Source organism: Sinocyclocheilus anshuiensis, unplaced genomic scaffold (genome assembly GCF_001515605.1).
Source record: "Sinocyclocheilus anshuiensis isolate Anshui unplaced genomic scaffold, SAMN03320099.WGS_v1.1 scaffold38, whole genome shotgun sequence".
NCBI lineage: Eukaryota > Metazoa > Chordata > Actinopteri > Cypriniformes > Cyprinidae > Sinocyclocheilus > Sinocyclocheilus anshuiensis.
In genome coordinates, this window is record NW_015544213.1 from 3,107,196 (window position 1) to 3,121,252 (window position 14,057).

At 36.9% G+C, this 14,057-nt stretch overlaps 1 protein-coding gene across 1 annotated transcript in view; it reads right to left on the minus strand.

The window, feature by feature from the left end:
• Positions 1–14,037, minus strand: part of LOC107697206 (kinesin-like protein KIF3C) — a 15,995-nt gene extending 1,958 nt beyond the window's left edge. The window contains exons 1-8 of the mRNA XM_016497892.1: positions 12,325–14,037; positions 7,365–7,466; positions 7,157–7,227; positions 6,401–6,452; positions 1,698–1,816; positions 1,446–1,562; positions 693–801; positions 278–444 (exon numbers count right to left, since the gene is read on the minus strand). Of these exons, the coding sequence (XP_016353378.1) occupies positions 278–444; positions 693–801; positions 1,446–1,562; positions 1,698–1,816; positions 6,401–6,452; positions 7,157–7,227; positions 7,365–7,466; positions 12,325–13,740 (2,153 nt within the window). The 5' untranslated portion in view covers positions 13,741–14,037. The remainder of the gene's footprint in view (positions 1–277; positions 445–692; positions 802–1,445; positions 1,563–1,697; positions 1,817–6,400; positions 6,453–7,156; positions 7,228–7,364; positions 7,467–12,324) is intronic.
• Positions 14,038–14,057: the final 20 nt, after the last annotated feature.

A 14,057-nucleotide genomic window follows, 5' to 3' on the forward strand; every position in this document is an offset into this window, starting at 1 on the left:
TATTTATTAAATATAAATATTTATATTTAATATATTTATTTATATATTTAACAAAAACATATGATCATATATATATATATATATATATATATATATATATATGATCATATGTTTTTGTTAAATATATAAATAAATATATTAAATATAAATATTTATATTTAATATATTTATTTATATATTTAACAAAAACATATGATCATATATATATATATATATATATATATATATATATATATGGTATACGTTGTGTTTATTGTATCTTCTAAGTTTTACTGACCATGACTGAGATTTTCTGACCCGTCCAGCCGCTGATTTCTCTCTGTAGCTGGTGTTGTCCAACAGAATATCTCGGCACGATTCCACGTCTGATCCAAACTTTGGGAGGTCTAGCTGAAACACGACAGGAGGAGTCATGTCCAGTTCCAGAACCATTATATTCTCCGCCTACGGAGGTACACGAGGGAAAAAAGACACAAGAACAATCCCGTAAAACTGCACACTGCAAAAAAATCATTTTCTTAATTAGTATTTCTGTCTTTAAGTTTATAAATATCATCCTCAACATATTTTTGCAGTGCACATAATCACGCAGCTCCAGCACATGAACTACTTCAACCATTTGATTTGACATCCTCTGGCCATGTTCCACTTTTTCTTCCTACTCTTCCATCTCTCTCTCTCCATAAACATACCCTGTATCTGGAATGAGCTCCCATCGCTATGGCAACCCTGGCGTACTGGCTGATTGGTCGCTTGTATCCCACAGCGGAGGCGGGTCTTCTCTTCATTTGCGTGAATTTACTGAGTGAACACAGAAAACAGACAAGAAGATCAACTTCACTCTCAGTGTGTGTGCTGTTCTGCTCAGAAAAACACTCAATCACAATGTCAGATCAGAGTTATTTTAGTATCATTGAAATAGTATTATAGTTTTTCTTACTATTTTTAATTTGATACTATTTTTATATTTTAATTTTAGTTAAAGTTTTAGTAATTTTGTTGTATGCCATTTGTATTATTTTTTTAATATGTCTGTATAGTTTTTTTCTATTAAATTTTAGTTTAATTATTTTAGTACTTAAACAGACTAAATGTAAATTAGAAAAGTTTTTTATATTTTATTTCAGTTAACATTTATTTTATTTCAAGTAATGAAACAGTTTTTTTAAGGTTTTATGGTTGGTATATATGTTTTCAATGAATAGAAGAGCTTTTGTTCTAAAGGTTCTACAAAATTGTGCCTATGTATACATTTTGTTACAAAACTGAAAATATTTTTTCATTTGTGCTATTTGTGCTGTTTTGATGACTTTACTGTTATTCTAAAATGTGGAAAACAGTAAAAAATAAAGAATGAGTTTGATATGTTTCGTCTGTCAGTGTAACTCTAAGTGCTGTGATATTAGCATCTGATGCATCACATGTATAGATGGATGTTCACTCACTTCTCTGCAGGAACGAGAGGCTGAAACTTCCACTGGTCTTCCTCAGCGTCAAACTGAAGTCTGTTCATGATTTTATTCTTCTCTTCAGGAGGTATAAAGTTCTCTATAATCAGATATCTATAGAGACACAGACACATTAGCTGTGTGATTGTTCTTAAACCATCAGCAACGGTAAAATGATGCATAGATAAAGCAAATCATGTTTTTGTTTTAATGTGTGTCTTAGAGCTCAGTGCTGGAGCTCAGACTCACTTGAATTTGAGTTCTCTGGTCAGTTCATTCTGTGTTTGCTCCAGCTCCTGTCGGCTCCTCACATGCTCATCATTCACATCCTGAATATCAGCCTTCAGAGACTGAAGCTTCGCATACAGCTGCACAGACAGAGAGAGAGAGAACATGTGATCATCCATCATCTGCAGCATCTGTCCTTCATCATAATCATCATCACCTTCATCCATCCATACTTCATCATCATCCATCCTTAATCATCTTCACCATCATCCATCCATCATTCCTTCATCTTTATCATCATCCATCCATCTTTCATCTTCATCACCTTAATCACCATCATCCATCCATCATCATCAAAATCTATCCATCCTTCATCATATCATCATCCGTCCATCTTTCATCTTCATCATCACCATCATCCATCCATCCTTCATCATCATCATCCATCATCATCAAAATCCATCCTTCATCATAATTTATCCATCATCCTTCATCTTCATCATCGTCACCATCATAAATCCTTCATCATTATCATCCATCCATCCTTCATCTTCATCATTGTCACCTTCATCCATCCATACTTCATCATCCATCATCATCATCATCCATCCTTCACCATCATCCATCCATCCTTCATCATCATCTATCCATCATCCTTCATCTTCATCGTCGCCTTCATCCATCCATCCTTCATCATCATCCATCATCATCCTCATCATCCATCCTTCATCATCCATCATCATCATCATCCATACTTCACCATCATCCATCCATCCTTCATCTTCATCATTGTCACCTTCATCCATCCATACTTCATCATCCATCATCATCATCATCCATACTTCACCATCATCCATCCATCCTTCATCTTCATCATTGTCACCTTCATCCATCCATACTTCATCATCCATCATCATCATCATCCATACTTCACCATCATCCATCCATCCTTCATCTTCATCATTGTCACCTTCATCCATCCATACTTCATCATCCATCATCATCACCGTCCATCCTTCACCATCATCCATCCATCATCATCATCGTCCATCCTTCACCATCATCCATCCATCCTTCATCATCTTTCATCATCATCCTTCATCTTCATCATCGTCACCTTCATCCATCCATACTTCATCATCCATCATCATCATCATCATCCATCCTTCACCATCATCCATCCATCCTTCATCATCATTTATCCATCATCCTTCTTCATCATCTTTACCTTCATCCATCCTTCATCATCATCTATCCATCATCCTTCATCTTCATCGTCACCTTCATCCATCCATCCTTCATCATCATCCATCATCATCCTCATCATCCATCATCATCATCCATCCTTCACCATCATCCAACCATCCTTCATCATCCTTCATCTTCACCATCATCCATCCATCATCATCATCTTTCATCCATCATCCTTCATCTTCATCATCGTCACCTTCATCCATCCATACTTCATCATCCATCCTTCACCATCATCATCCATCCTTCATCATCATCTATCCATCATCCTTCATCTTCATCATCGTCACCTTCATCCATCCATACTTCATCATCCATCCTTCACCATCATCATCCATCCTTCATCATCATCTATCCATCATCCTTCATCTTCATCATCGTCACCTTCATCCATCCATACTTCATCATCCATCCTTCACCATCATCATCCATCCTTCATCATCATCTATCCATCATCCTTCATCTTCATCATTGTCACCTTCATCCATCCATCATCATCATCCGTCCTTCATCATCATCCATCATCTTCATCATCGTCACCTTCATCCATCCATACTTCATCATCATCCATCATCCTTCATCTTCATCATCGTCACCTTCATCCATCCATACTTCATCATCCATCCTTCATCATCATCTATCCATCATCCTTCATCTTCATCGTCACCTTCATCCATCCATCCTTCATCATCATCCATCATCATCCTCATCATCCATCCTTCATCATCCATCATCATCATCCATCCTTCACCATCATCCAACCATCCTTCATCATCCTTCATCTTCACCATCATCCATCCATCATCATCATCTTTCATCCATCATCCTTCATCTTCATCATCGTCACCTTCATCCATTCATACTTCATCATCCATCATCATCATCAACATCCATCCTTCATCATCATTATCCATCCTTCATCTTCTTCTTCACCATCATCATCAATCCATTCATCTTTCATCTTCATCATCCATCCCTCATCATCGTCATTCATCCATCCTTCATCTTCATTACCTTCATCATCCTTCATCATCATCATCATCATCATCATCATCCATTTTCCATCATCTATCCATCTATCCATCCTTCATCTTCACCATCATCATCATCCATCCATCCATCCTTCATCATCATCATCCATCCACCCTTCATCATCTTCATCCATCCTCCATCATCACTCTCATGCTGTAATCAGTGCTCAGTCAGTGTTAGTGTGAGAGGTCAGCACGGGTTAAAGGTGAAGGTCAGGAAGGAGCATGTAAAGGCTTTACAGGACTTTCAGGCAGCTGGTTGTGTTTCATCTGAACATCATAGCAGTTATTCCACACTCAGAATCCAACAGGAAGTGATGTGTTCATCTATCCATCATCTTCATCATTGTCACCTTCATCCATCCATTATCATCATCCGTCCTTCATCATCATCCATCATCTTCATCATCGTCACCTTCATCCATCCATCATCATCATCCATACTTCATCATCATCCATCATCCTTCATCTTCATCATCGTCACCTTCATCCATCCATACTTCATCATCCATCATCATCATCATCATCCATCCTTCACCATCATCCAACCATCCTTCATCATCTTTCATCCATCATCCTTCATCTTCATCACCGTCACCTTCATCCATCCATACTTCATCATCCATCATCATCATCATCCATCCTTCATCATCATCCATCCATCCATCCTTCATCATCATTCATCCATCATCCTTCATCTTCATCATCGTCACCTTCATCCATTCATACTTCATCATCCATCATCATCATCAACATCCATCCTTCATCATCATTATCCATCCTTCATCTTCTTCTTCACCATCATCATCAATCCATTCATCTTTCATCTTCATCATCCATCCCTCATCATCGTCATTCATCCATCCTTCATCTTCATTACCTTCATCATCCTTCATCATCATCATCATCATCATCATCATCCATTTTCCATCATCTATCCATCTATCCATCCTTCATCTTCACCATCATCATCATCCATCCATCCATCCTTCATCATCATCATCCATCCACCCTTCATCATCTTCATCCATCCTCCATCATCACTCTCATGCTGTAATCAGTGCTCAGTCAGTGTTAGTGTGAGAGGTCAGCACGGGTTAAAGGTGAAGGTCAGGAAGGAGCATGTAAAGGCTTTACAGGACTTTCAGGCAGCTGGTTGTGTTTCATCTGAACATCATAGCAGTTATTCCACACTCAGAATCCAACAGGAAGTGATGTGTTCTGGCAGGAAGTGGCGTGCAGATTAATGTGGGAACGGTGGAGCTCAGTCCTGTTTTGCCTGTCTACTATTGAGAATGAATCTCTGAAGTCATCAGAGCTTGAGGAAGAGGGTTTTGGTGGTTAGCATGCTAACAGTAAACATGAAGATGAATGCAGGTTGGCTAGAATTAGTTGCTGTGAAAGCGTTTGTGCTTTTCATAACGCTTTAATGCCAAGACTAGCATTTAGCATTAGCCTCGTAGCTTCTGACAGTCTGAGACCGAGCAAGTGTAAAACAAACTAACCTTCTTGTACTGATAAAAGGTGTTTTATTTTCACAGGGAGTGGGGGCAGGGGTGATCCAGGGGTCAAATGTCAAAGGCCCAGAATTAAGGGGGAGCAAGAGGAACAGGAGTCAGGGAACTCAGAGCTGTTACATTTATATAGATTATCAGTCTATTTAGTGGTTGTTAAAGTCTCATTCAAATGAGTCTGAGGTTTGATGTTGGTAAGATTTAATGTTTCTGAAAGAAGTCTCTTCTGCTCACCAAGGCTACATTTATTTGATCAACAATACAGTAAAATTTGTATTATTATAGAAATATTATTACAAATTAAAATAACTGTTTTCTATGTGAATATATTGTAAAATGTAATTTATTCCTGTGATGCAAAGCTGAATTTTCAGCATCATTACTCCAGTCTTCAGTGTCACATGATCCTTCAGAAACCATTCTAATATGATGATTTGCTGCTCAAGAAAATGTTATTTTTATTATCAATGTTGAAAACAGTTGTTCCGCTTCATATTTTTGTGGAAACCATGATACTTTATTTTCAGGATTTTTTGATGAATAGAAAGTTCAAAAGAACAGCATTTATTTGAAACCGAGCTCTTTTATAGCATTATAAATGTCTTTACTGTCACTTTTGCAATTTATTTGTGAGGAAAACCAGTTTAGATTAGATTTTTTACGTGTAAGCAATAAATCAACATGGTGGATTGTGAAAATACAATATGGGACATTCATTTGTCATTAATCTTTGCTTTGCATCCATCAAGTTCCAAATAAAAAGAAAAAATTATCAGAAGAGACAAAGTTTCAGAATTACTTAATATTGGGAACCACTGGTCTCAAAACAGGGATGTTCTCTTCATTAGCAACCTCTGAATGTGATGCCATCGCCACGGTTCACCTCTCTTCAGGTGTGTGTGTGTGTGTGTGTCTGTGTGTATCTCACCTTTTTGAGTTTCTTGGTCTTTGCTTCCACTTCTTGTTGCAGTGAGGAGAATGTTTCAGAACAGCATTTATTTGAAACCGAGCTCTTTTATAGCATTATAAATGTCTTTACTGTCACTTTTGCATCCTTACAGAATAATATTATTATTATTTTTAAAACAGGTTTATTAAAGTTAACTAAAACTAAAAGCATACAACTATTTTTGTTACTTGAAATAAAATAAACTTTAACAGAAACAAAATAAAATATAAAAAACACTTATTTAATTTCAGCTAGTTGCCAGGGCAACATTTCCTATTTTTATCTAATTTATCTTGATGTACTAAAATAATTGAAAGTAAAACTGACTTAAAATTAATAAAAAAAACTATATAGACATATTTACAAAAAAAATTATAAAAATTACAAAAATACACAACAAATTTACTAAAACTAAAATTTACAAATATAAAAATAAAACCTAAGTCAAAATAATAAAAATAAATAAAATAATAAAACTATAATAGTATCTCATACTATCTGATACTAAAATAAACATATTACTGACCCCATATACAATACATATATATAATTACTTAATATTGGGAACCACTGGTCTCAAAACAGGGATGTTCTCTTCATTAGCAACCTCTGAATGTGATGCCATCGCCACGGTTCACCTCTCTTCAGGTGTGTGTGTGTGTGTGTGTCTGTGTGTATCTCACCTTTTTGAGTTTCTTGGTCTTTGCTTCCACTTCTTGTTGCAGTGAGGAGAATGTTTCTCTGAGTTCTAGTGTTTCCTCATCCTGAGCCAACATTTGCTGCTGTATTTCTCTCTCTCTGCGTGTCTGCAAACACACACAGATTCACACACTCAGTTACGTGTTGTACACGAGCAGCACAGAATGCCATATGGATGCTGAAGGTGAAGTGTGTGTTTTTTTGTGTCACTAGTAATTGCAAACATTAAAACAGTGTGTGTTACCTGTTCTGCAATCTCATGTCTTTTCTGTTCAAGCATCTTCTGTTGCTCATTAGTGTGATCAATAATGTTCTTCCCACCAACCAGCAGCTTGCTCTCCATTGCCTAGCAACCACAAGAAACCATCAGCATCAGCAGCAGATCACATGTAGAGGTCACACTCATTAGGATAGTTCAGCTGCTTTTAAATAAAGCTATAGACATTTCATTTTTCTTTTTATATACACTACTGTTCAAAATGTTTAGGCATTTTGTTATGTGCTTTTGTCATTTTTTTTTTGTTTTAGTTTGCCTGAGGGAAGAAACTGTGCTTATGCCTGGCCATACATACAGTATATATAGTTTTCATTTTAAATTTAGCTCTTTTTGTTATGTGCTGGTCATTTGTTTCACTTTTTGTTTTTTTAAATATTTGTATTTTGTTTTTTTTGTTTTAGTAATGTTGGTACCAAAACAATTAAAAATATAATTAAAAGTAATAATTGTTTTTGATAAACAAACTTTACCGACCCCAAAATTCTGAACAGTAGAGTATAATATAAAAAAATATTTTCAATTAAAGTGCAGTGGAAATTTGAACCAATTAGATTTCGTTGTGGGCGGGGCTTCCCAGTGCGATGCTACACAAATAGAAAACAGCTTAATTTTGGCGCATCGCAAAGGATTGCTGTCACTCGAGTAGCCTGAAATCACAAACTCTCATTGAAAATGGACGACTTCTGGTTTCTTTCTCGCTACAAATAGCTGTGAATGTCAGCGACCTTTTGGAACTGAAGGCATGATGAAAATCAGCTCTGTGAATCTCCTCCCCCACTCGACACACAGAGCTCTCTTTGTGGACGGCAGCAGCTCGTGGCTTTAGCGACACACAAAGATTATTGTCAAAGGGCCACAACAGAAACAAGAACAAAGCTTCAGCCCAGAACTACAGCTGACCCGCACGGCCCGTCAGACCAGCTCATAACATCCAAAACACCCTGTCAGAACCCATCAGACTTCACACCACACGTCCCTCTGATTTACACACAATCCATCTCTCTCTGTGATCACGGGACTGGAACGGATGGAATGGGAGGAGAGATAACGCAGAGATATGGAAAGATGGAGAGAAAGGGCTTTTTGTCCCATGGGATGAACCCAAAACCTTCTCAGGGTTAATGTACAGCCAAGCAAAAGGGCGGAGACAAGTACAAACCTTATCAGCATGGTCATGAATATCAATTAGGTGACGTAACTGGTCTTAAAGCAGTTTTACCTTGCAATGTGACCAACAGAAACAATTCAAATAGAAAAAAACAAAGCAGTTAAACTATATATATATATATATGTATTATAACCTTATCATCATGGTTATGAATATTAATTAGGTGATGTAACATTCGGCCCAATGCACCTAACTGGTCCTAATACAGTTTAATGTGGCCTGCTACAATTTTTTCTTTCCAACAAAAACAATTCAAATATATTAAATTATATTATATAAAAAAAATATAATAAAATGTCAGTAATTAATGTGTTGAATGAGCTTTTTTAATATTTCATTATATTTATATTTATATTTTGTTATTTGCGTTTTGTCTTTTTTTATTGTTTTGTTTTAAACATTTCTATTTAACTTTTAGTTTTAGTAATGTCGGTACCAAAACAATTAAAACATAATACATTTAATTCACAAATAAATAAATAAAAATAAAAAAGAAATAAAAAAGAAATGTGGTGCTAAATTAAATAGAATGGTGCTAAACCCTTTAGACACTCGGACAAAACTCATATTTTGAATTAGCTTTATATATATATATATAATTTTAGTTTTAGTCATTTTATGTGCTTTTGTCATTTTTAAATTTTATTTTAAATACTACAATTTAACGTTTATTTACTTTTTATTTCTAGTTTAATAATCAACAATTAAAATATAATACATTTATTTAACAAAAAAAGAAATTTAAATAAAATGGTACAAAACCCTTTACACACTCAGGTCTCAAAATTAAGTCATTCATATTTTGAATTAGCTGTTTTTTATATTTTTATTTTATATTTTATTCTTAGTCATATTTTTTAGCTTATTATTATTATTTCTATTTAATTTCATTTTTATTGGTACCAAAGTAGTAATGTTAGTAATTATATATAAAACATAGAACTATATAAAAAATGTAAATAAAATATTTCTAAACGCTTTACACACTCACGTCCTGAGGTTTGAGTAATATTTTGACTGCTTTTTTATGGTATACAGTATACTGTGACAGTAGTGATGGAAAAGAGATACAGAACAGAGAGAGAGAGAAACAGAGAGATGGTTTAAAATAGATGCGGGCCTCTGGGGAAGCGTCAGCAGGACGCTCCGTCATCAAACTCACACACACACACACACACACACACACACACACACACACAGCAGCAAGGATGCTCTCGTTTAACAGAGACCTTTCCATCCAGATCCCCCACATTCCCATCACCATGGCAACAGAGCTCAGGACCAGTCTGGCTCATTATCTAGTCACACTGCTAAGGAATTCATTGGCCAGGAGCTCCGAACACAAGCTCCGCCCACCTGCACATAGACACTGACACATCAATATTTAAGCAAAGCATGCTGGAAGAAGGCCAATGACTGAGTTTACTGTCAGCACGTACAGGCTACATTTGGAATTGAACACTAACATACATTATATAACAATATTGTGAAACAATTATGATGAATGTTTAATTCAGCAAGTGGCGTTCAGTTATAATGGTTACAAAATGGCTGTTTTGCATTTTTAATTCATAATCTGGGGATTCCATGAATACAAAAATACAGTATAAATCTGTCATTTCTGTAATTTTGTAGTATTTACTAATATGTTGAATTAGTTTGTAGTTTTATATTTTCAGTTTTCATTTTAATATTAGTTTTAATACAACTTTTAGTAGTTGCGTTATATGCTCATAATTTTTTTTTTTAGCTTTAATTAATTTTAAGCTTTTGTTTGATTAATTTTAGTACTTTAAATTATTTAGAGATTGTATGTATACAAATATACAATATTAATCTTTTATTTCAGTGTTGTTTACATAATGTTATAGCATTTAATAATATTTTGAGTTAGTTTTTATTTTTATATTTTCATTTTAAAATGAGTTTTAATTTAAGTTTTAGTAATTTTATGTGCTTTTGTCATTTTTATTAGTATTTATATTTAGCTTTAACTTGTTCTTATTTCAGTAATTTTAGTACTTCAGATCATTTACTTAAGTTAGCTGCCAAAGCAACAGTTTAGTTTTTCCATCCAGTATTTATATTCTATTTTATTTCAAGTTTATTGAATTAATAAAATGGGTTTTAATAGTTTTGGTTTTTGTTAACAATAACTACACTGGTATACATGCAACACATTGTAAAAACAGTATGATTATACTAGTATTATACAATATTATACTATGCTACTCCAAATACAGTCACACACACAAACAAATCCAAAAGACACTATATAATTGTTTCTTCCTGTCTGTCTGTCTGTCTCGCCCCCACATCCTTTCTGTAAATGCCAGTACAATTAAACTAGAAAACAGTTGTGTAAACAGACATTAAAGGCTAAAAGTGTGTGAAGTGGTTTAGTCTGTTGCACAGGTAAAACAGGCACATGAGCGCTGGGACTCACTCCAGCAACACAATGAAACTGGGACAAAAACTGAGTCATGAGCAAAGTATGGAACGACACCATACTACTAATACTATATGTGCAGCACGTATAGTATGCAAATATTCTGTATGCATAATATTCCTAGACACTCTGTTATTACTGTACATTTTCGTAGATATTCACTGAAAAAAAAAAAAAAAAAAAAAAAATATATATATAAAACAAATGTATTTAAATATATTGAATTTTATTTTTTATATTTTAATAATTTTATTTTAATATATTTTGTATAATTTTATATATATATATATGTGTGTGTGTGTGTGTGTGTGTGTGTGTGTGTGTGTGTGTGTGGGGCAGTATACAGTGAGTAGCAAGCCAGTATGTGATTGTGAACACAGCCGTTGTGTTTGTAATCAGACATGCAATGATGTGCTTCCTGTGCTGCTGTTATTGTTTGAGATCGAGTGATGTGATTGGCTCACAGCCCAGGGAACAGGATGAGGTCGTGATGAATCATCACCTGTCAGGAAATGACCCACCAATAATCAGGGTTATTTATAAATCTGAAGCCCCTCTCTCATCCTGCATCAGGCCAGAACTACAGCAAACACCTCTCATATGAGAATGAAGAGTTGAAGAAGCTGAACTATCTCTAGCAGCCTGCTTTGCTGTCACATACACTCAGAATAATGCACAAGCACACGTGAAAACATGATGTCATGCATTAGGTCATCACAAGATGCATCAGATCACATGACTATTTCAGAAAACACTGTTATTTTAGTATTGTTGATGTTTTGTTAATATTTTCAGTTTAGTTAAAATTTTAGTAATTTTGTTTTTGTCATTTTTTATAGTTTTATGAAATATGTCTATATGTTTTTATTAAGGTTAAGATTTAGTTTTTAGTTTTATTAAGCTTTATCTATCATATTTTTATATTTTCTGATTTAATTTAATTGTATTTATATTTTCTGTTGTCATTTTTATTAGTTTTTGTTTTGTTTTTGAATGTCTTTTTTAAATTAAGTTTGAGTTTATTTAGTTTTAGTTATTTTAGTAAACTTGAAATAACTGAGAAATATTGCTTTGGAAACTAGCTGAAATTAAATACGTTTTAATAATTTAATAAGTAAATTAAATAATAAATTAAATGTAAAATATTTTTTATATTTTATTTTATTTCAGTTAATGTTTATTATAAAAAAATTATAAAAAAATAGTTTTGTACATTACAATAGTTTATAAAAATAGTATAGGTGTTATGGTTTAAAAATAGTGTATATGCACACACAATCTTAACTCGCACAATCTTCAAGCATACTCACCTTAAACTTGGCTGTGAGGAGTTCTGTGGCCTCCTGCTCCTTCGTCAGATGTCTCATCATCCTCTCTTTCTCTTCCAGGAGTCTCTGTTTCTCCTCCGCCACCAGAGAATGATCATCTCTGATGGCCTCCTTCTCTCTCTCCAGCTTCTCCTGCTGCTCCTTCATGTACTCCTGCGCCTCCTTCTCCACGCTTTCTTCATCATCATCTTCAACATCCTCCTCCTCTACCTCTTCCTCTCCTCCTTCTCCGGTCTTCCTCAGGCTCCTGCTCCTCCTCTTCCTCTTGGTGAGCATGCCGCGTTTATCCAGCTGCGCTTTCAGCCGGGCGATCTCCTCCTGGAACTCCCTCAGGAGGGCGTCTTTGGGGTCTTCGTTGACACGAGGCTTGTTCTTGATGTTCTTGGCGCGGTTGGCGTAACGCAGGGTGGTCAGGGTCTCCTCGTAATTGTAGGAGGCCGGTCCCAACGTGGCCATCATGATGGTCTTGGCGTTCCCACCCAATGAGTCCTGCAGCAACCGCGTGAGTTTAGAGTCACGGTAGGGGACGTGAGAACTTCGCCCGTCCACCAAGGCAGAGATTACATTTCCCAGAGCGGAGAGGGACAGGTTGATCTTGGTGGCCTCCTTCAGACGTTCTCCCTGGACGCCAGTCTTGGTCTGTCGCTCGCTGCCCGCCAGGTCAACCAGGTTGAGTTTGCCGACGAGGATGTGGTTCTGTCCGTCTGGCCCAAGCTGGCTGCACTCTACCGTGATGATGAAGATGGCGTGTGACCTCGAGCTGTGCTCGTTCATGTTGGTGAAGCCCACCGATCTGGTCTGATTCCCCACGTTCATCACGTGCTCGATCTCCTTCACGTTCTTGGTGACGAAGGAGGACAGATCTTTGATGTAGACCCCCGAGTCGGCGCTCTCCTTCAGCTCCAGCTTCTTGCTGTGGTCTTTGGTGAGCAGGTCACGAACCTCCTCCTGGTAGATCTCCAAATAAGAGGCCCGGACCAGGTACTGCTGGTTCTGAGAGCGCGAGATGTGCGTGAAGATGTGCTCGAACGAGTTCGGGATGATGCCGCGGCGCTCGGCGTCCAGCCACTGGCCTTGCATGGTGTACGTCTTCCCGGTTCCCGTCTGTCCGTACGCGAAGATGGTGCCGTTGAAGCCGCGCAGAACCGAGTCGATGAGCGGCCGGACCGTCTCGTCGTACAGGTCGCTCTGTTTGGAACAAGCGTCGTAAACTGCATCGAACGTGAAGGTCTTGAGCAGCTCTCCCGGACCCGCCTTGGGGTTCCGCAGGGCCACCTGGCCCAGTTTCACATCCATCTGCACGATATGCTCATACCCCATCGATTCCTCTTTACGGTTGAGCGGGCGACACCGAACCACCACCTTCACCGCCTCGCCGTTTTTGGCTTTCATGGACATGTTGAATCCGTCTACGAGATGAATGGATAATGAACGAGCGCAGTATTCCCGTTAAAGCAGATGGATGATGGAAGATGTCAGCATCAGCATCACCCGGTTACCGAGCGCATACTGTCAGTCCCGGTGCAAATCTCTGCGGTCTCCACAAATGAATAAAAGATAAAGGCGGCTCCGTCATGAACACATATGGCTGAAATCATAAGCTCAGAATATCTCACCGATTTCCACCGAAACACAAGAAGATCCGTCTGACAGAGAATCACACACATCAGCTGCGCTTCACTGCAGCCCTGCCCAAAAACCCACACACACACACA